This window comes from Mchenga conophoros, linkage group LG2 (assembly GCF_057382185.1).
Source record: "Mchenga conophoros isolate Kocher_MC1m ecotype Shallow Benthic linkage group LG2, M_conophoros_male_GT1.1, whole genome shotgun sequence".
NCBI classification, from domain to species: domain Eukaryota; kingdom Metazoa; phylum Chordata; class Actinopteri; order Cichliformes; family Cichlidae; genus Mchenga; species Mchenga conophoros.
The window spans coordinates 7,061,939-7,086,046 of record NC_140527.1 but is presented as its reverse complement, the minus strand read 5'-3'; the positions used below and the strand labels follow the sequence as shown (position 1 = coordinate 7,086,046).

General features: G+C 39.9%; 1 protein-coding gene across 28 annotated transcripts in view; it reads right to left on the bottom strand.

The window, feature by feature from the left end:
• prom1a (prominin 1a) overlaps positions 1-21,088 on the bottom strand; it is a 93,820-nt gene extending 72,732 nt beyond the window's left edge. For 17 of the 28 annotated variants that reach the window (XM_085284869.1, XM_085284834.1, XM_085284842.1 and 14 more), the window contains exon 1: positions 20,529-21,087. In XM_085284869.1, coding sequence (XP_085140995.1) covers positions 20,529-20,757 — 229 coding nt within the window. In that variant the 5' untranslated portion in view covers positions 20,758-21,087. Of the gene's footprint in view, positions 1-20,528 lie in introns of all 28 variants that reach the window. The other 11 variants (XM_085284705.1, XM_085284695.1, XM_085284743.1 and 8 more) reach the window with 2 other exon arrangements.
• Between the last annotated feature and the right edge of the window lie 3,020 nt (positions 21,089-24,108).

The window sequence follows — 24,108 nt, the reverse complement described above, 5'->3', positions numbered from 1 at the left end:
CTTATTATTTGAAACTTCAGCCATCTTAAATATGAGCATCCATTGTAACAGTATAAAAAAATGAGCCTTTTGGCAAGAGCCTGATTACTTTATACCAAGATGTTGAATTTGGCATACAAGAGAACACTCCACGAGGTGTCACTTTTTGGTTTATCTGCTTACAACTAATACAACATATTGAGTTTACAAGAAAACCATTTCACATGACATCACCTTGAAGCCGTGTGGTCATAAGGCTACTATATATGTATAATAACAAATTACCAACCTATAGAAAGGAGGCAGATGCAATACTTGGTTTGGGTTATTCTTCCAACACATTCTGCTTGGCAGTAAAAACTTTGCTGACATTTAACTTAAAAGCTCCCAGTAAAGTAGAACAGGTGTATGTGTTTGTGAGTGTGTCCTGGGGGCTGACTGTTAGCATCCGAGCTGACTTCCCATGAGCTTCATGTTAAAAACACTGGATAAACACACTGTTACCATAGAACCTGTAACTATGGAGAAACAATCTGGCTTAACTTTACACAACTAAAAAGACGACAGGGGAGAAAACACACAGACACACTCATATGAGGTGGAGAGGCATTTAATTTAAAAGTGCTAATCTTTTACTTCAATGCAACAATGTTCCCACCCGTGACATATGGAGAATTAAAGTGATTGAGAGGTTGAGAGTGTGTGTCTTTTCTTGTGTGTAACTAATAAAAAAGGTATTAGTTGAGAATTATGACTTAACCTGCCATGAGAAAGTCATCTCACATTTCAATTAAACAGAATACTCCACAGCCTTACGATAGATCTTGATGTTAGTGCATGAAAGATGATGGGGATGGATTTTTCTGTCTAGATACATAAAGTGAGTGTGTAGAGGACAGTTCTATGTGAACAGCTGAGGCTTTTGACTACATATACAGCTGGACTCCTACAGTTCTTATAAATATACTCACCTCGCACAGGGGCCAGATGAACCCGTGACTAAAACATGTTAATAGTAAAAAAGTCTGTGAACCCATCAGCTACTCTGATGGTTTAGCCTTTGGGGTCAAAGAACACATTTTTGGGGCTTCTCGAGTATCCAGAAGATACCTGGATCAAGAGTTTTGCATTTCCGTCCACTGGATATGGTTTAGATTGTGGTAAAGATATACAGATTAAAACAAACATTTTTCCTGTCATTTATGGCTATTTGACAAACAAAAATGTCTATTTATTTTAGCCTTCATTTCTTCAACAGGACAGCATGGATGGCAGAGAGAGTAGCAGGAATGACACGCAGGAAACAGAAACTCAACAGTGGCCCTTCTGCACATGGGTTGCACACTCAGCCCAGCGAGCTATACTGATGCCCTAAAATCACTTTGCTTCCTCTCTGAACTTCCCCAGGTAAAAACCCTGCTGTCTCAGATGTTTCAGTTGCCATTCAGTTAAGGAAGACACGCTTATCAGTTATTAGGAAGCCCATGCATGATCATTTATTTCATGTGATAAAAAGAAAACTGATTTAAAACTATTTTTGGTTAGACAGCGTATTTCTTTTACTGCACCATGGTTTAAAGTCCCATATATTTGTCAACTCAACCAGTTAGTCATTACTCTCTTCTCATGTAAAACTGACAAATAGCATTTAAAACACCTCTGACACATTAGAATGTAAAGTTTGCTCAAGTTTCTTTCCATGCTTGAAAATGGCTAATTTTTCTCCTTGTGACTGTTCACATAGTAGTGCCAGAGCTCAGTAAACCAGACTGAAAGAGAAAATGTATATGTTATCAAAAGTGTTTTCAAAAAGGGCCGTTTGGTTTTACAAGAAAAGATGGAGTTTAGCAAATATGGACTTCTTTTATGAGACCAGACCAGAGCACTTCCACCTCTCCACGAGTTTATGCCCAGCACAGTGGATGAGAGCATTTGCTGAATTAAATCTCAAAACAATACTAAAATGCTAAAAGGTTGCAAAGCTATCTATTAAATAACTATTAAATAAGTCACCACGGAAAGATTTATTTTTTAAATTGCTGCTTTTGCGTTAAAATGACACAATATCACAGTATAAACTCACTCTTTAAATGCTAATACTGCCCATGTTTTTAAAGTACATTATTCTGGAATTCAGATGTAAGAGAAAACAATCAAAAGACTGTAAGGTTGAAATTAACTGCACTATATTATATTACTGCACTATATCAATCACTCTATATTAATAAAAACAAAAAGTGTGTAGTTCATTGCACATGGTTTCAATACTTTTGCCTCCAGTGTTTTCCCTAGTGTGACATTAGCATTACCTAATCTGAGTGGGAGACTGACGCAGGCTACGAGCAGTAACTGTTAAGTGAGTGCCAACAGCAGCCAAAGGATTGCATTATTATTTAAATCAGTAATGATAAGTACTGATTGAAATGGAATTTATGTGTAACAGCTCAGATAATTGGCCAGGCTTTTAAAATGTGGACCACTACTTAGACCATTGTCCAGATTTCAATCACAATCCAAGCAGGTGACTCTCTTTGTTTCCCCTCTCTCGTTCTGTGTGCAAAGGTAACAGACCAGATTTAAATCAAATGAACACAAAATATGGTGAAATTGGCTGGTAGCTGAGTTAGTCTTTAAAAGAATTTAAAATCTTCTCAAGCTCTCTGTTTACATTCTCAGCCTCTTTATGAGGATAAACCTTATTGGATTGTCACAAATGCTTGAAGAAGGAACATTGAAAAGGTGTGCACCATTATTCTCATTTGTATCATTCATTTTCACGATACTCAATGCAAAGAGACTCATAAGATAAAAGAGCAAAAAGGTCAGAAAGGCAGTGTGATGCAGCCGGGAGAAGGTTATAATCATAAGCTTTTAGCTCTGATACTGTGTGACTTTTATATCTGACCAGATATAAAATCTGCCTTTAGATGTAGTCAAAATTTCTACTTTCTTAAAAGCCCCATGTTCGAGCCAGTTTTTGGCGACATTTTGTATTGTAAAAGCAAATTACTATAGCACAATGTTACATGAATTAAAACTGTAACAGAAGTGATTTTGAGAGGAAAAAGAACCTCAGCTCTGTATATACTCACATATACACAGTGAGTCAGAATTAAGGTCTTCCGGTCATGAGCCTACTATTCTAACCTTTAGCCCAAGTAGTTAATTGAAAGTACCAAGGCACATGTAGTCTGTAGTGGAGTCTGGTCAGCATGTCTACTGCCTGACAACCAAGAGGATTGTCTCTGCAGTCTGGCCCAGGTAAACAACGACCCAGATTACCATCAGCTAATCAAGGCTGAAGCAATGCTGCAAAGGTGACAATGACAGACAGGACCAATGACCTGCAAAGGGTGAAGACTGACCAATCACAGGAGACAATCTAATGGCTGCCTGGTGACAGATAACAGGAGAAAGCACACCCACACACACACACACACACACACACATACACACACAAACTTTCATTCTCATTCCAGTTGATGTAATTTTTCTTGTCAGATATAAACTCAGGTTCTTTCTTTTTTTTTTTTTTTATTAAATGCTTGATCCATTCATGCTGATGACTACTGTCTGTCAGTTTCCCCACACGTCGCCATAACTACAGTTTGCTCCTAATTTTTGTTGTGGATGTATTTAAATTCTGTCATGTTCTCTCTAGAGAAATAGCCACAGTGCTCCGAGTGCACTCTACATGCCAAAATTATTATTGTCAACCCACATCACAAACAAAGCACAGTATTTGCAGCACATAAAATTATTTTATCCTATCTATTTTATAGAAAATTATACAGTAAAGTCAACAAGCATGAGCAATACGGTTCTCGTTACAATGTCATAAAGTTCTCATTGTGATACAATTTCCACGCTTTGATAAGAGAGGAAGCCCTCAAGCTGTCACTGAATGTGCCTGCTGTTATAAAGTAATATACTGATATCAAATTCCCAAAGGTTTGGAAAACATACAAACACAGTTAGTCTATCATTTCTACATGATAGGGCATGTTGATTGTTGAGGAGATATACAAACTAAGTGCTTCCCACAAATTTGGATTCTATTTGTGGAAGATGAAGGAGGCATGTGCGCAGTGAAAAGAGGCACACACACACTTTCCTAGAGTGAGTTATTAAATAAGTCCCTTCAAAAGTTTCTGCTGTAAAAATATATTTGCCAAGTGCTTTGTGACAAACAAATAAGCAATACATTAGTTCATCATCCTGTGGATAGGTTCCAATGCCAGTAACTTGAACAGCAGTTGGCATTGGTAGTCTTTGTTCTACAGCCTCTTTCAGCTTGGTGTAGCTGCACATGAACCGAATCTCCACTTGCAGCAGTTTATGGTTTGAGTACCAGCCAGCTTGGAGCAGCTCTCCAGAAAATACTAGGATTACTGTAGAGTGAGGTTTGAGATTCAATCTGAGGAAGCAGTTAAATGATACACTGAAGGCTCCCACAACAATGCAAGCCGATCGTTAAGATGGAGACAGGAAGGTCTTGGGCGTGCCAGTTAACTAGGTGTTTGTCGACTACTAAATCCACCACAGATAGCATCTTTCATTCAAATGAGGAAAAATAACCGTTATGCACTTAGGTGCAATTAAGTGGACAACAGAAGACTGGAAAAACCTTTATGCGTCCTATAATTCTGGATTTATTCTGCAATTTTCAAATGTTAGAATCAGAATTTGATGTGAACAACGTGAAAGCAAGGATCAATCCTGGCTGATATCATCTACCTAGTTGCTGACTGCTGGTGGTGGTAGTCTAACGATTTGGTTTATATATTCTGGCAAAATGTCAGGGTAAAACCTTGTGTGGGAAACACCGCAAAGTGCTGCTTAATCAGCTAGCACTTGACTTTTTGCCATCCTTTATTGTAAATAGTAGCTGCATCGACATGGTGTTAATTAGTTTGGAGCCAACTCAAGCGCCAAGCTTTACTTTCAGTAAACATTTTACATAAACCAGCTGGACTCAGCAGTCCCCATACGGTAAGTTCGGAGCAAAGGAAAACACACAATTCAGCTGCACACCAAAAGTCTCTGAGTGTGGCATAGTCGTCTTACTGTGACACATCCCACTCAGTGAAACAGTCTCTGGAACGCTGAGTGAAGGGTGCAAGGATATTGCGAAGCGTTGTGACGAGCGGCTAAAGAAGGAAGAGCACCATTTAGAGTAGTCATCCTTGGAGTTGGCAGGTTGACCCTCTTTCGCCACACATCTGCAATTACAACTCACCATGTCCCCAGAGTCGACTCGTAGCAGGCACCGCTGCACCCACCAATGAAGCGGAACAAAGGGACAGAGAATGCATGACTTGCCATCCATTCAGCAGGACTGAGCCGCTTGCTTCGTCTCGACTCTCCTGCTTGGCTACCCAGGCCTGACCCAAATATGACGTTCCCGAATGAAACAGGGCTTTAGCAGCAGCTGGGGAACCGACAGCTCTTTCACCAGCAAACTCCCTGCATTTATTTCCTTTCAATTTTGCTTCTTTCTTTAAATAAGCCCATATCTCCACAGCTTTTCTTACTACAACGATCTTTAGATTTTCTACCTGTGCTGTCCCCATGTATGGCTTTGCCACATTTCTCACCTGCACTGTCAGATAGCTGGGAGCTTAAGCTGATGGTGGCATTATAATATTACCCTGAAATGTCTCAACTTATCTTAATGCCACAGCTCTTATCTCCCCTTACTTCATCTGCTAATATGCCAGCCGTTAGTGAAGCAAACCTTCTAAATGAGATGCATCACTTTTCTCTCATAAACTGCCTGTTCAGTCTATTGAAGTACGCATTTCCCTTTAAACCGGATAGAAATCTTTCAACACTGAGACTGAAAGGTATACTGAATGGCTTTTCATTTCAAAAGGTTCAAACCAACACTGTGATGTGCAGTGCTGCTACAGTCCTACAGTTTCTTCAGTATTGGACAAAAACGAACGAGTGCTGTTTCAGTGCTGCAGCTCTAATTATAAAATCATTTGCTTGATGAGCTAGTAGTCCGAATGGTCTTAAAAGCAACAACTCATAACGATTCTCTTGTGTTGCAGTTACCACCAATAATGAGAACATATTGATGGAATTTGTTAGGCAATTTAAAGATCCTCATCTCTCTTTGTCCTCATTTTCTGTCATATAAAACCATGTAATTTTAATGATAATTATCCTTACTCTGGAAAACAATTTACAATTTTCCAATTATTGTTAGTTTTAACAAAATTGTCAATAGGAAATAGGAATACATTTGCTCTTAATTCGAGGCGATTCATTGGGAGGTTAAACACTGAATGCCTGCACTAGCAGGCTGGTGGAAAGCCGAAAGCAAACTTGTCAGTGATGGTTCACACATTTAGTCCCGAAAATAGAAGAGTGTCAGTCAACAAATCCCTTACATATTTTTCCCAAGCGAGACATCAGACTCTGTATCCACCAGCTGATGCTCTGACCTCAAGTAAGAGCAGGGTGAAGGTTAAAGATTGTTGCTAATGTAGACTTGCTGTAACGATGTCACCTCTGACAGTATGATTGCCTCAATATTAATCTAGCTACGTCTCATCATTTTACTCAAGTCAATTTATTAGAGCAGAAAAAACTAACAATTCATCTCCCTTTACTAGCAAAATTAATAATATCATGCCCATTTTATTTATTAAATGATTTTTCGCAGTTCCTCGGGTAAGCTTGGATTTGTTGGTGTTTAATAATTTGCTGTTAAACATGTCTTGTCCTCTTTAAATGGCTGTGTAATATATTTAGCATTGAGGCAATTCATTTAGAGCTGGCTACCTCACCTGCCTCGCTGAGCCTTCAGAAAGACTAATCCCAGATTTGTGGATCCATTTCAAGTGTAACAACACGTAGCTAAAGGCTATTTTGATATCTATTCACAGGGCTAGAGCTGCAGGCAGGGAATTAAAGTGCTTTACAATATTACTTTTTTGTTCTCATTATGCAGTGTGATCTTTTCTTACAAAGCTGGGGCAGCAGCAGCTTAAATGGAAGACATCCTGTTGTGCGACAAGAGCATTAGCAGTCTGTATACTCTACCTACTAGACATGTTTAAGATAGGAAGAAAAAGCATGTTTCTTTCATTGATCCTATCAACCTATCAGAATACTAAATACCACAACAAACACATGGTAAAGATATGTTCCTTTGGCATTAGGAGAAAAATCTTAGGTAACAGAAAACATAATTTATTGATCCAGATTCAAAAAAACAATCAGACCAAGAATGTGTTGATATTTATAATAATATTGCTATACATGGCAAGCATTGTTGTCTATGTAATTACATTGATGCAACCCTGAAAATGTTAAATCCTGAAAAACTTTAATCTTGGGAATCCTGAGATACACCTGTTCAGCTTTTCATCAACACAAATATCTAATCAGCCAATCAAATGACAGCAACACAGTGCATTTAGACATTAAGGCATGGGGATGATGACAGGTGACCTATCTGTGGGATGCTATCTTGACAGCACACACCAAAATCTCTGAGGAATGTTTCCAGCATTAACATTAAGGTAGTTCTGAAGGCAAAAGCTGATTCAGCCTGGTCCTATCAATATTTGCCAAACAAACTATACAGTGAACGTATATTACCCCACTCACAAGCTCCATTTTTAAGCAGCCCTAATATGCTTCTGTTCTCAACCAACCATCTGTTGTGAAATTTCAGGAAATTCGTCTACATTGTCCTGGTTCCAAATGTAAAGTATCAAAAATTGAGACTGGCATCAACCTCTGCCGACTGCACCAAGTATACATGGAATAAGAGTAAGTCTGTGTAACCCATGACAAAATATCTGAAACAAGGAGATCTGTGTGGCCGAGTGTACATTTTCACCTGTGATAGCCTCTTTAGCACTGTGCTGCACACAGTGACACATCGCCTGTGGCAATCAGCTGCCATTATGCTACAGGCGACTAAGGCTGTCCCTGTTTGTGTCCTCAAGCATCCCAGCACTAACAACCATCACTGTCAGTGCAATGACACAACTGTGTGTGACAGCACAAAACCACAGCAGAAGAACCATACACATCACTTTCTGTCATCCAGATGCTCCAAGAGTATGACTGGGCCAGGGAATCATGCAGTGATGCTAAATTACACAGCAGTTTATTTATAGCCTGGCAGTTTAGTAAGATTGTTAAAAATGAACCAGATTTTGCAAACAAAAATGTATCTTTCTGTTACATTAAGGATTTGTGAAACATACAGATCAGTTGAATAGATGGTTAGATAATGAGATGATAATAAATCCACACACAGTCGTATCAGATCTTGTTTAGTAACAGATGGAAGCTATGAAAAGTTTAAAATACTGGAGGACATGAAAGTGTTCCTCACATGTTTGCATCATGGGCCTCAGGGCAGTAGTTCTACAAAATAATGAAAAAGGCAGCAACGTGACCCTGTTTCCTCTACATATGTGTTACAGAAGCCTCGATAAACATGATGCAGTTGCCCCAAATCTGTGTTTTTATAATATTTTAAACACTCTACACACAGTAATTAATTATAAACTGAATATTGCACATATATCCGCTAATATTGTACATATTTTAGCCTGTCTGCAGACAAAAACACAAAAATTCTTAGCAGATGATAAATACTTATAATGTAAGGAGGAAGGTGACAAAATATTTCTTAGCAGTCCTTGTGTTACATATGTTGAAGTGCTTTAATCAGATCATTATGGCTTATAATATGTTTACGAAGGATCTTTAAAGTAGACTCAATCTGCTATTTTTCCCTGAATACATGATTCATTAGCTTTTTGGGGTTCTCCAAAATATTATGCAGTAGGGTTAATTTCATTAATATTGCAAAAAAATGTGATATTAATATCAATAATCAGAGATTTGACACTTGAAATCCCAGTAGGATGTGACAAAAACACCTTACCCAGGAGGTGTCCAGGAAGCAACCTAGTCAGACACCAAACCATCTCAGGTGGCTCCTTTTGCTGAGGAGTAGAAGCTGTACTCTGAGCCCCTCCAGAATGAGCTTTTATGTGCAATCTACTCTTTTGGTCACTATCCAGAGCTTGTAGCCATAGGTGAGGGTAAGAACCTATGTTGACAAGTACCACAGAAGACCAGTACAGCATCCGCATCATTGAAGACATTGACAGAAGGATTGGCCCACTGTACGCTCACCTCTTGTGAGCAAGAGTTTAAGACATATCCCCCCCCCAAGCATTCCCCACAGATTGCTCCAAGGTACGCAGTCGAATAGCATCTCCAAGTCCCCAAAACACTCAATGCCAATTTCCATAAGGCCAAACAGAAGAACAAAATTTCCCATTCAGTCTGTGCTCAAATCACCATTATTCATAATTCTCTCTGTCGGCAGATAAAAGATTTATAAGGGATTTGGTATTCCTTTCTTGCCTTTGTAAAACAGAAATAAAATATTTTGGGGGGAATATTTTTTTTGCAATAAAAGTGTACATTTTTATTTTATTCCTGGAATAAACGGTCTCTTTCCTCTATGGTCTCTATGCCTATGTTGTGCTTACAGATGCACAGCAGGTAGCAGCAGCTGGTTTCTTATTCAATTCAGTTCAATTTTATTTATATAGTGCCAAATCACAACAATAGTCACCTCAAGGCACTTTGTATTGTACAGTAGATCCTACAATAATATATAAATTATTATTAAGATTCTTATTACACATATGCTTAACAGTAGTATAACAATAGTAACAAAATTACCAATAACAAAAGTAATAATGATTAAAGAATTCTAACTCAAATATGTCTGAAGAATTTCATTTGTCTTTGTGACCACAAAAGTAAACTTTCTTAAAAGCCCCGGCAATGTTAGCATACCATCCAACCATTCACCCACACCACCCCCTGTGATTAAGGGCCCTCTTACCTCACACCAAGTCTCTCTCCCTACTGTTGGATAGACTCTGAACTACAGCTGGTAACAGAAGTTCATGTTCTTGCGCTTGAGATCTGCTACAAGCTCTAAGTAGAACATACAGGAGGTGGAGAGCTGGTTCTGCTACACAGAGCAGAACATGGACTACCATTTGTTGGTGTATTACCATCTTCATCTCACAGCAAGAGGGGCCTGGGTTCCAATCCAGCAGCCAGATGGGGTCTTTCTGTGTGGAATTTGCACTGTCTCCTTGTGTCTGCTTGGGTTTGTTTTTTTTGTAATTTTGTATTTTTCCCCAGAAAACAGTTCAGTTTCCCCAAGTTTAACATTGTATTTGTGAACAGGAGGTTGGCAGATTTTTAAAGAAAGCTGACTAATGAACATTACCACTTAACTTTGTGACAATTTAACAGAGCAACAATCACTGCCTGTCCAGTAAGTTCTTTATTCTGTGGATGGACTTGCGTTTCCCTGTTTTGGACTACAGCTGCAGATGGCAGTCCTTGTTCTACTCTAGCACCAGCTCTCCACGTATGTTCTACTTGGAGCTTGAAGCAGATCTCAAAGGCAGAACAAGAACTTCTGTTACCAGCTGTAGTTCAAACAGAGCAATTAGAGCCTGTCCAACAGTAGGGAGAGAGACTTGATGTAAATGAATGATACTGAGTACATTGAACAACTTGACCAACCTGTCCCCAGGGAAACACTAGATAGTTAAGACCAGATATAGCTGGTTACCCGCAACTGAACTTAGACAATAAAACAGAGACTACTAAATCAAACATGTGAAAAACTTTGAATATAAAAAGCAGCTGTTTGTGAAAATGTGTCGTATCTACTGGACCTGCCAGTACCATCAACAAGCTATCCTGAAACTGAGATCTGTACAGCAAAATTTAAGTACGGGTTGCATACATAGTTTATACTGGTTTCAGTCTAAACTTTTTCGGGATGGCTGTAGCTCATGAGGTAGAGCAGGTCATCTACTGATTGGAAGCGTCTGTGAAGGTTCTCAGTCATCCAGGTCATCGTAGTCAAAGGAGCTTGCAAAGAAAAGCGTCTGGACTTTAAGTTGCTTGAAGACGTTTCACCTCTCATCCGAGAAGCTTCTTCAGCTCTAAGGTCAAATGGTGGAGAGTCCCAGATATAAACCTAGTGGGAGTAACCCCCCACAGAGGGACAAAAGGACCCCCTGATGTGGGGGGTTACTCCCACTAGGTTTATATCTGGGACTCTCCACCATTTGACCTTAGAACTGAAGAAGCTTCTCGGATGAGAGGTGAAACGTCTTCAAGCAACTTAAAGAAGTCCAGACGCTTTTCTTTGCAAGCTCCTTTGACTACTGATTGGAAGGTTGGTGGTTCGATCCCTGGCTGCTCCAGTCTGCATGTCAAGTATCCTTGGGCAAGATATTAACCCCAAGTTGCTCTCCGATCGGAGTGTGAATGTACTTAGAAAGCACTATGTATAGAGACAGTGCTTGTGAGAATGGGTGTGATTGGGTGAATGTGGCATGTTGTATAGAGCGCTTTGAGTACTCCGAGAGAGTAGAATTAAGTATAGTATATAGGTTCTATATAAGAATCCATCCATTCACTTTTTTACCTTTATGCACAGTGCTTCCACTGTGTCACCTACTCAGCAAGACATGTACACAGTAAAGACTTGAAATACTTGTTGAAATTGGTCTGGCAAGTAAGCCTAATTTTTTTCACTGGATCTTTGTGTCTCATAACAAAACGTGCAAAATAGGACACCAGCCCATCATGTGGGCACATATTGTTCTGGAAGTCATCTGTTTATCCACTGACTTGTATTATGAATAGAGAACTGATTCAGATCTGCCAAACATCGTGATTGTAAATTTAAGCCCCTTTGAGCGAATCACCACAGCATCTAACAGTAATCTCCACAGATGTGCCTTCTGCTGAGAAAATCTCTAATTAGGAAAATGTTTAACTGGCTGGAAAAATGCTGAAAAAAAATAACCACTCATGACTTAGTTTCCCATATTTCCTTCTTTACTGTGATCCCCCCCAGTCACCCTCCTCAACAGAAACGATGGGGTCAGTAGCAGATACACTCAGTATCTTGCTCAAGGACACTTCAGCAAAACAGATGCTGGCTGTCAAGGGGCTCAAGCCACGACCTTCCAAATGAAGGACGCTCTCTTTAATCACTTTAGCGCTAGACTGTTATCTGACAAGGCCTTTGGCATCACCCAGTCATTCTCATGTGCTATGAATGACCTTTGGGCATGTGCAATTCAATATCCAACACTAGCTTTTTGGTTGAGTCAAATTAAACCCTGAAGAGTGGACAGCCTCAGCTGTATTCAAGGTCAAACATCAGAAATAACCTAAACCCTGCCAACCTCTCTCTCATCTGCATATGTCATCTTTTTCCCTTCATTTTTTAATGTATCAAACAACCTCCAAAAGGCAGACAGATTCCAAATATTACTTTTGTAAAGCCACATATATTGGAGAGTAATGAGGATGTAGTGCCATAATCAATTTTACAAGCAAATCAGTATTTCGTCAGCAAATTCTCAGATTTGTAAACCTAGTAAAACATTCAGCTAAAAACACAGAATGCCAAAGGGTCAGTGTCTGCAGTCTAATCCCACCGCAATAATCTGTTATTCCTATCATTTTACTTTTTTTCATAAGCTATAATAATGTTAATCAGCTTCTGCAAAAAATTCAAGGCAAGAAATAATGTTCACATTAGTAGAACTCTCTTAATGTGACTAAAAATAACTAGCTGCCTTGGTTTTTTAAAACTGAGTGTTTGCTGCTATGGTAAGAGAAAGTTAGAAAAAACTATATGCGTTTACCAGCAGGATCAATTCTTCTGTCATCAGAAACCATGTCTGAATAAACAATTATTCAAAAAGTATAAATACCCATCTTCTATCAGTCTAGTTCATTATACGCAGCAACAATCATGGGGAGACTGCTGATGTCCAGTTGACTGTAATCAACACCCTCTGCAATAAGGATAAGATACAGTAGGTCATTGCTGAAAAGGCTAGGTGGCCACAGAGTGCTGTATGCAAGCATATAAATGGAGAGCTGAGTGAAAGAGAGAAGTGTGATAGGAAAAGGCGAACAAGCAATACGGATGAGATGGACATGAGATGATTGTCAAGGTGATTCAAGATTTTGAGAATGCTTCACAAAGAGTGGAATGATACTGGTGTCAGTGTATCAAGAGACACTACACATGGATGTCAGGAAAAGAGCGGCAACCGTCGGACTCCTAATATCAAGAAACTCCTGAAGAAGAGACATCATGAGTGTCTTACCTGGACTAAGGAGAAAAAGAATAAGACCACTGCTCAGTGGTCCAGAGGCCTGTTTTCAGATTAAAGTAAATGTTTTGCATTTCATTTGGAAATCAAAGTCCCGGAGCCTGGAGGACGAATGGAGAGGCACATAATCCAAGGTGTTTGAAACCCAGCAGATGAAATGTCTGCAGTCTTTAGAATGTCATTTCATCTGCTGGTGTTGCAGGTGGTGGTCCACTGTATTTTATCAAGTCCAAAATCAATACAGCAGTTTACCAGGAGATATTATGTTGACAAGCAATATGGAGATCCTGTGTTCCTTTTCCATCAGCATCTGTCCACAGTGCCAAACTACTACCAAATTGTTTACTCACCATATTACTACTGTACTTGACTGGTCAGCCAACTTGCCTGACCTGAACCCCAAAGACAATAGCCCATTCTCTACAGGGTATTGTCTCTAGAGGAAGATGAAAAACACTGGAGCCAAAAATACAGAGAACCTGAAGACTGTAATCAAAGCTCAAAAATCTCAGCAGTGCCAATGATGCATTGATGTAGAAATTCATTGTAAAGGAGCCCCAACAAAGTAGTGAGTGTACAAATTAGCATTAGATATATACAAATCGAAACTGCTCTGTTAAGGATTACCAATGACCTTCTGATGGCAGCTGATTCTGGTCTCCTATCCATTCTCATCCTTCTTGATCTTAGTGTGGCGTTTGATACCATTTCTCACAATATTCTCCTGAACCGGTTAGCTTCCATTGGTATTAGTCATACCCCACTTACCTGATTTACCTCCTATCTCTCAGACCGCACTCAGTTTATCCAACTTAAATCCCATTCTTCAGCTCTCTATCCTGTTTCTGCTGGTGTGCCCCAGGGTTCAGTATTGGGGCCTCTTTTATTCATTATTTATATGCTTCCTCTTGGTTATATATTCCGAAAATATAATATAAATTTTCACTGTTATGCCGATGACACCCAGCTCTACCTTTCTTCTAAACCCAATTCATCCCTCCCACCTACCTCCCTCTCAGACTGTCTTATTGAGATTAGATCCTGGTTCTCCTCCAATTTCCTCAAACTTAACAGTAATAAAACTGAAGTTTTACTTGTTGGTACACCATCTATCTTAACCAAATCCCACAGCTTTTCCATTAACGTTGAAAATTCTCCCACCCTTCCCTCCCCTCAGGTTAAGAGTTTGGGTGTCATACTTGATAATACTCTTTCATTCCAGTCTCACATTAATTACATAACACGGTCTGCTTACTTCCATTTACGTAATATTCACCGACTCCGTCCCTTCCTTACTCCCCATGCTGCTGCCATCCTTGTCCATAGTCTTATTACATCCCGTATTGATTACTGTAATTCCCTCCTATTTGGTCTCCCTAAAAGGTCCCTTCATAAACTCCAACTTCTTCAAAATTCTGCAGCTCGGGTCATAACTTGCACTCCGTTAAGTGCTCATATTACCCCAGTTCTTCAGCAGCTTCACTGGTTGCCCATAGAAGCCAGGATAAATTTTAAAATCTTACTTCTTGCATACAAGTGTATCCATAAATCTGCTCCTTCATATTTGTGTGACCTGCTCCATATCACCACTGTTTCCCGCACTCTCAGATCATCATCTGCTATTCATCTTACTGTTCCGTCCTCACACCTTATCACTATGGGGAACAGAGCTTTCAGTCGCTCTGCTCCTCGGCTCTGGAACTCTCTTCCTCCTGCACTAAGAAATATTGACTCCCTCTCCGTATTTAAGACACAGCTCAAAACACATCTGTTTAAACTGGCTTATTCGCTTTAATGCTGATTTTATCTGTTGTCACGCTCTGTTTTGTAATTTTAACTTATTTTATGTATTTTATGACTATTGTTCCTTTTATTAATTGTGTTTTTTGTAAGGTGACCTTGGGTTTCTGAAAGGCGCCCTCAAATAAAATGTATTATTATTATTATTAAATCAAATGGAGAGGGATCTAAATCAGCCACTCAAGTAATCCGTGGTGGGGCAACCATAAGAAAGCTTGTAACAGTAAACATAATGGGACACTTAAATAACCCTCACCAAGGTAAATATATAATTTAAAGAAGATTAAAAAAAAAAGCAAAGTTGCTAAAGTTGAAGCTATTCTGAGTTCAGAGTGAGCCACTAGCCAGCAGCCACAATATGAGCAAAGAATCAAAGCAGTTAGACAAATGAGGAGATAAGTGAAAAACAGAAGAAGGTTGCTATCCTGTTATCTGCTGAAACAAATGTAAGTAAATCACATGCGTTTTGTTATACCAATCTTCTGTGCCTGATTTTGGTTGGTATACTAAAATGCATCAGATAAAGGTGGGTGTACGTCAACAAATTTTCAGTTAATTATTTGTACCAGTATGAGAGCACAATTTTCAGTTGTTTTTTTTTTTATACACCTTTCCCTCAGAGTTTTAGTGTGTCCATTTTATTTCTGTAAACTAATGTGTTTTTATATCTAGTTTTAGTTTTTAGTTTAGATTTCGTTAACTATAAAAACCTTGGTGTTACTGTAAATCCCAGCAAATCTTGTAGCGCTCAAGAATGAGAGAGAACACTAACATCTTCTGATTAAATCCTAGTTATTCCAACCTTTTACTTTCATTTAGCTACTTAATTGAGATTTCTCATCATTTAACTTTAAACAAACTCTGCTATATTAAGATTTCTTCCAAAGAACATGAAAGAAAGAAAAAACCTCAGAAATGCAGCTCACGATGAGCTTCCTTGTCTTTGTCCTTGGTTAGAAATCTTTTGAAGTCTTCCTCTTCAGTTTCTTTCATGTCTACCTGTCCCTCACTGAACACTAAAGTCGCTTCATGCCTCTTTGCTGGAGAAAAAAAAAAAACCCACCCTGGGTTCCCTTCGAATGAGTGTTAAATAACAAACATTAGGTAAGACCATATACCCTGAGCTGCATAAATCTACATAACTCCACAGTACTTTTCATGATCATGATGATGCAGTAAGATACACAAGCCAGCGAGGTGAAGCAAATCACACAGGTCATGATCACTGGTGATGGGTTTCCCTGGCAACTGTTAGGTTCTTTGAAAAACGTCCTCTGTGGTCTGAACATGGTTTCTTGAGAAAAGGAAACACTAATGAGGAAACACTTTCCAACAGGGATCTGCTGCACGATAATGGCTGGCACTGGCTTCCCAGCTGCGCTCACCCACAGGCATGAAATGGTACATTTCAAAACCGCAGACGCAACTTAATGCACAGCTATTCTCAAGCGATGGCTGACTTACACCAGGATTAATTAGCAGACATGAAAACCTAAATAGATGCAACTAAATGCAACTATTATGTCATGTTTACATTCTTACTAATTCGGGAAGGGGAATTGATTGAATGCTTTCTGATACTGTTGATATCAATATTGTCAACCTACATTCATGTTTTCTACTGAAATGCTTTTGAGCAAAGCATGTCATTGCTACTTAATCATTCCCCTGACAGGCAAACTGGATGAGAGTAAAAGAAAAAAGAAAACGTTTCTAAATGAGCTTGCAATATTAGGATGAGTGCGGGCACTATGAGGACACTATCTGAAATCTACTAGTGTATTGGTTCTTATTTTGAAAGTTCAGACGCTGCCTAGAAGAAAGCACAGTCCTTTCCTTTTCCTTGCGATTTCCCTACCAGCTGGCTCGTAAACCAGTTTGCTGCATTGGTCTTGAGATCATTCACCTTTGCTTTAACAAACACAGATGATTCAGTGTCCTGCTCAAGCACCCTTGTGCATTTGAGGGAGTAGGGCTCAAACCTCTAACACTGCAAACTTTTCAATTCACAACAGCGATACTACTACTTCCCCTGCATCTGTAACCTCTGGTGTCAGAGGTTACACAGGACCCTGGGCTTTTTTGGAAAGTATCCATTCACTTTTGATGAAAAAAAGTCAACATCCTAATGAGAAGAATTCATCACAAAGCCATAACTGCTGTGAAATTGCAGTGTAAAAAGGGTTTGTGATCCTATACATCAGCTTGAGTATTGGATTGTAGCATCTGTGTGTCGGTGAGAGTGTGGGTAAGTGTGAGGGAGGCGTCAACAGCTCCTGGAGGCTTCCACACTGCAGCTGTTGGAGACAAAAAAGTTAGAGAATATGTCGCTGTTTGTTCGATTTGTGTGGGTGCTGATGAAAGACATTTGTTGCTTCTTTTCTAATCAAACCTCCTACGAGCTCGGAGCCGCTTGCCGCACATACAGCGTGATGAACACATCAGCTGACTAAATTGAGCATTCATGAGATTATAAAGACATTCCTCAATGTAATGTGCTATGCGCACTGATAGTAAGAGATGTGATGATGGAGCGTCGCTAATTACTCATCAACATAATGTTCATCTCACACTTGTTTATAGGGTTAGCCTAACTGGCTGTTGACTGTATTGGATAAAAATCCACAAGGGTCGAACAAGCCTCGGGGATATAGCACATGTATGAAACCTTTGATATTGGAGCTATAATTTAAAAAAGGAAAACAGTTTCATTAACTGACATTAACATGAAACACAAGTACTCTGCTGTCTATTCAAAAATCTGAAAATATGACAATAATTGTGTTTTCTGTGCTACCAAAAGCAATGTTCAGGTAGATGTAGTGGATAAATGAGAAAAGTAAGACCTATATACGCAAATGCCTGCATGTTAATGTAAAGCAGGGGTGGGGAACTCCAGGCCTCAAGGGCCAGTATACTGCAGGTTTTAGATATCAGCCTGGGTCAACACAACTAATCCAATGATTAATTCATTACCAGGTCTCTGGAGAACTTCAAGACATGTTGAGGAGGTAATTTAGCTGGTTAACTCAGCTGTGTTGGATCAAGGACATCTAAAAACTGCAGGACACCAGCCCTTGAGGTCTGGAGTTCCCCACCCCTGATTTAAAGGATGGTATGCTATCCTTTTCTGTAGCTCAACCTTCTCCTTTTTCCATCAACAAAGGTACTGCGCCAACTACACATTACTCCTGCAGTGCTCATCCATGGAAACCAATGCCATGAAGCTCATGACACATAGTTTCGGTGCTGATGTTATAGCGAGAAGAGGTTTGGAATTCTGCATTTATTCAGTGAGCAGAACGTTGTTGACTTTTACCATTTGCACTGTGCACCTCAGCACTCGGTGACCCTGTTCTGTAACTTTTTATGGTGTGTCATGGTCTAGAATAAAGGGCTATTCTATTCTTTTCTAGATAGGAAGAAATATTATGAACTGACTTGCTGCACTGGTGGCTTTCTATTACAGTACCTCACTCAAATTCAGTCAGGCCATTCTTTTACAATTGTCTTTAAAGGCAGACTACATGGAAAGGTGCTTGATTTCATAGACCTGAATTCAAAGGTTAAAGGTGTGGCCCGATACTTTCGCCCATATAGTGCTTGTCAATCAACTGTAAATAAATTACAAAAAAATATTAAAAATGACTCATTCTCTGCTAATGCTCTGAGTATGGTTTTGCTTTCAATTATGGGTTTGAGAAACCTTTGAAACAAACACCTGGTCCAGATGTTGGGGAAGGAATGAGTGGCTGACGCTGCTCGTCTGTATTGGGATATGAATAACAAGATTTGTCATGGTCCAAATGTATCCACAAAAATAAATACATAAATAAAGTCACATCCACAGAACTAGTGTGTGTGTTTGTGTGTATATATAGCAAGATGTTCATTTGCACATTTTCTAATATCTTCATTTTCTAACAGAAAATAGAAAATTAATAAAACATTTGTTGTAGCCATCATCATCTCAAACAAATGCCCAACAAATGAATGGTAGTTAGTAGTGGGATCACTCCAAAAGACAAGATGTTGTTTTGTTTGGGAGTGAACTGTCCCTTTAAATCAGATGTGATTAGGAAACAGATGAACAGAATTTAAGAGCCTTTTTTGCTACAGGATTCAGTGATTCATTCTTTAAAAGCCTGCTGTAACAACGTTAACACTGTATCTTATCACAGGCTGAAGAGAAACGACACCCAGGTCGACCCAGCCTAAACAGTGCTCCACTCTGACATCTGCGCCACTTCAAGTCACAAACCACTGGAGTGGAAACCGAGTGCAGATCTTTCTTCTGGCTCATCTTATAGATTTTAACATAACTCCAAGTTATGTAATGGCGCAGCGCAAGAGATGTAGTTGACAAGCCGTGAAAGGCCAATGGTTTCCTGCAAACCAGCTTGTAGCCTTATAATCAAAGCAGCCCTGACAGAATTGGATTTAGATATGCAAACATGCACAGGTTCTATTAATAACCAATGACCTTTACTTGCAAAATTTCCTTTCATGACCCCCCCCCCCCCCCCCCCCCAAAAAAAAAGAAAAAAGAAAAACATCTGCGTGAAATTTCTAGTCAAAGAAATTAAACATACATGTCTCTGAACTGTCGTTTATTATCCTATCCCACTGTTTCCACATGACTTCCACCCTCTTCCTTGGATTATTTAGTGTGTGCACCCATGAATGAACTAACAGCTTCACTGCGTAGTGGTCTGTCTGCTCCATAGGATTAGGCCATGAGCCCCCAACTGCCGGTGACAAACTGAAAACTAAAAGCGCCAACAGCATATGGCGCAGGGGTTTATGGGATTACTCAATTAACAAGGTGACTCAGAGAGATACTAATCTGCAAAATGTTTCTTCGACTGAAATGCATGCAGTGGAGTAGAGTCTTTTGAGCACCCAATACCCAATTAAACACACACAGAGACACCTCCGTGTGTGGGGGTGTGGTTAAGCAGCCAGGTATAATTGTATTAAATGTAAAGCCATGCGCGTTCAAGCTCTTCGGGTGCTCATACCAACAAACTACCCAACGACGTTCATTCACAGAGGCAAAAACAACGTGCACCGCTGCTGTCAGCGGGAGGCTCATTAATTGTAATTATCCTGACACAAAGTGCGCCGCAGGCAGAAACACCACCTTCAAGTGCGTGCTGTGAGCGCTGAACGGGGCGCATGACGCACAACTGGACACCTTTTTCACGCAGTGAGACCGAAGAAGCGCTATAAAATTCAAAGTTTTGATTCCTAACCCAATATCCACAAAACTAGAATAAATATTTATGTGCCTAATTCATAAAAACGTTTAAAAAAGTCAATTTGTAATCCAGTATAATAACCTGCAGTTTCTCTCTTGTTCGTGTCCCTGTTTGCGTCCCACAAGACAACCAAGCGGGAACAACACTCATAGATTCTCATAACTTATTCCCCCATGACTTCCACATACATTTCAGACACGTTGCCCAGGGCTCGGTCTGCATTTGTTGTGCTGTAGCCACCGTGAGCTCGATTGGGGATGCTTACCGTGTGGAAAAGCGTTGGGTTGTACCGCATACAGGAAAGCATGGACCATGTGGAACAGAATCCCTATCGGTCCAGGTTCGTAATGGGCCAGCGTCTCGTAAACTCCCGCTGGCACATAGCCGAAATTCAACTTTCCTGGGGGTGGGAGTCTCCGCGGCTCCGTCTCTTGCTGGAGTTCGCCGGATGCCAGCCACAGCAACAGCAGGAGGAGGGTTCCCGGCTTCCACATCGTGTCCAAACGAAACACCGACCTGTCGTGAAACTGGAACTAAATTCTCAGTGATCGAGAAAACTGGACGGCGACTGCCCGGAATCTTGATTATTATCGGAGTGGGGGAAAAGAGAGAATACAGATAAAAGTGTTCCGCAGCTTTTTAAGTCCTGCTTCCCACCGAGCGACTTGTTCCGAGCATCGTTCCCCGCGGTCTGGAGCTCTTAGACGGACGCAAATCGGACGATCTTCTCCCACGTCCCCTGTGTTCGATGCGTTTGGATGAGCGCGCCTGTCGCTTCCACTCCGGCATCTGTGCAGCACGGGGATGCGCTGCGTCACGGGAGCGGGCGATGGTGCGCGCCGCCGTTTGCAAAGGGAGGACGGGTCCAGAGGGAGGTGCTCCTCCTGCCGGGGAGAGGAAGTAGAATCTTAAAGATCTAACCTACTAACGTTTTGATTGGAGAGATTAGTTTGGGGCAGAACACGTTAAAACCACCTTTAGACAGTTTACATATCGTTAGCTTCATAGCATAATTGCCTAAGTCATTTGACTAAGTCAATGACTTAGGCACTTATGCTATGAAGCTAACGATATATTGAAATGCCGTTTTGAGGCACTGTTCCCTCGGGTCTGCTGGAAATCATTCGATTTTATATTAGAAAATCATGCTTATCCAGCAATATTTGACTTTAGTATCACTTAAACATGTTTACAATTAATTCCTCACCTTTTGATAGCATTGGATTGTTTATAAGATCCATCTACACAACCCACATTAAGCGTTATTTTTAAAAATGCTGAGATGTGAGCTTGAAAAGAGACAATGAATGTTTTTTTTCCACAACAGGAATTCTAGTTGTGATAATAATGAAATCTTAGCTGTAATAAATATGCAGTGTTACTGTGTTAAGAAAGCTGATTAATTTTCAAATAAATACTTTAAACAGTTACAACTTTCATTTTCTTATATGACATTTGCAGCTAGCTTTCACCCACTGGTTAGTTTTAAGAACTAAAAACAATTTTTTTAGGGGGACACTATTGTGGCTGTGGGTTAAAATACACTGCTCCACAGAGGTAACCCTTCAAGTTGAAACATGCCAAGTTGGGAGGAAAAGTGATGTCTAATGCCAACTTTATGGTTTATGCACTAGGACACCTTGTTCCCTATAGGACAGTAGATTTGTTAAAAGCAGATTATTTTATTCCCCGGAAATGAGAATGACCGATTACATGTACATTTTCAGACCAGGTATTAAGCAGTATAAAGTCCATGTCGAATGTAATATGTGGTGCTCCAGTGGGTCAGGCAGAAGGCTTTTATCTGGGAGAGTGGGGTTGGGGTCCTGTGTGAAGCCAAAAGCAGCACTGAATTACATTTGCCAAGTATCAAACACCTGAGTATCCATGCACTGAAGAAAAAAGAGGAAAAAGGCTTTTTTTTTCTCTTTCACCTTTTCTGTTCACTGCAGCTTTAAATTGTCAGTTGTGGGGGAATATTATCATTATATCCACTACAGAAGTATAATTACTCTTATTTAAGTTAGACTCAAAGTTAATAAGCTGATTACAGCCTTAGATGTTCATGTGGGGCCATTCTGGCTGTTCCCAGGCTGAGGTTTAAATCTGAAGGTTGTTGTGTTTTCGCCATCTTAGATTCTGACTCCGGAACAACCTTCCTGAGGAGATGAGGTTTATGGAATGACTGACTTCCTTCAAATATCTTTTGAAAGCAGAGTTTTACTTACTTGCCTTTTTTCATTTCAGAAATTAGAAATGTAATTGTTATGCTCTTCAACATGTTCTTTAAATGTGAACAATACAATATCTTACATAATTTCTAATGTAAAAATGTTTTCTTGTATCAGCTATTCCCTAGTCAGCTTTCTCTTCTTCCCACTATCAGGCTCTTCACCTTCTTGACCTTTGACCTTTTCCCCCAGAGGGCAGACAGAGGATACCTGCGTGCAGCTCATAGGATTGATTTCATTGGCAGAGAAGCAAACAGGTGGGTTTTGCTTCTGTCTCTTTACACAGTAACATCCTTGTCCTCTTTCTGGAGTGCATGGGGCCCCAGCTCCTGGTGACAGAGGGGCCTCCTGTTTGGAAACCTTTGATCACTGATTGTGAGCACATTTCTTCAGTGACAACACACACTCATTAGACCTGCAGAGGAGCAGATGAGACTTTCAGTTTTACAGACACATGATATGCTAGACTGAGGCAGTAGAATTAATTAGTAGATTCATTAAGAACAGTTTTTAGTGTATCTACAACTAAATGATCTCATTAAAAATATAAATGCAAGATTAAATTCTGTCCTCCTTTTTCATACTGCTCTAGAAAGACGATAAATTTAACACTTGCTGCATCATGACTACAGATAATTTTTCTCTTCTTTCAGCTGCTGATAGTCTTCCCTATATTGGTTTTAATAATTTTATCAAGTAAGATGTTTCAGAAATTGGAATGTAAATGACCACCATATCTTGCGTATGGATGTGGACTTTGTCCAAGTGTCACTATCATTCCCGTCAACCTTTCTCAAGACAAATTCCTGTCAGATCTGACAGAGCTGAAGCTCGTCTCAGTTCTCAGCAGTGTAAGGAGCTTAGCCCTCTAAGAATGTCTGTTACAGATTTACTCTGCCTGTCCTTCACTTCTGAACAGGTACTCAGGTACTGTGCAGCCCAGTATCAGGTCAGGCAGGGTTCATGGATAAAGCTTACAGGAAGTTTGACGGGGGGGAAAAAGAAGCACCTTGATGCTTCCTGTCATCAACAAAAAAAAAGGAAATCCTAATCTGACTTTGTACTCTGAAAGCTAAAGCCACTGATGGGTGGTTCTTTAAATGGCTAAATTAAAAACATTCACTCAGTGACATCAGTTTATTTTCTCTTTATACTTCTGGAAGCACTGTAGGCCTGCATCTTTTTGTAGCCTGCATCCTTATCACACCACTGGTATCCGTCAGCAAAAAGTTTGCTCAACTGTCCTGCAAGCAAAGCAGTTTCTATGATTTCATTCATAGAGCTGTAAGAACTTTTTACCAATGAACGTTCGGTCTTGACCTTACAAAATCCCAACTCAAGATCCAGTTCCCAATGTTCATCCAGAGTTCGAGTGTATCACAGGGAGCGAGTGATACAGGTCAGGATCATCTGAAATGATGGATCATTAGATAACAAGCATTATCATATAATTTAATACAAAACGTTTGATGCTGCATTTGGGTAAGTAAAATAAGCTTGCGCATACTCACAGTGAACTTTAAAACATAGTTTCAGACTTGAAGTTTGAATAATTCTGATTCTCAGTCATGAACTTGAGTTAAACAGCAAATAATTTGAGGTTCGAAAGTGAAC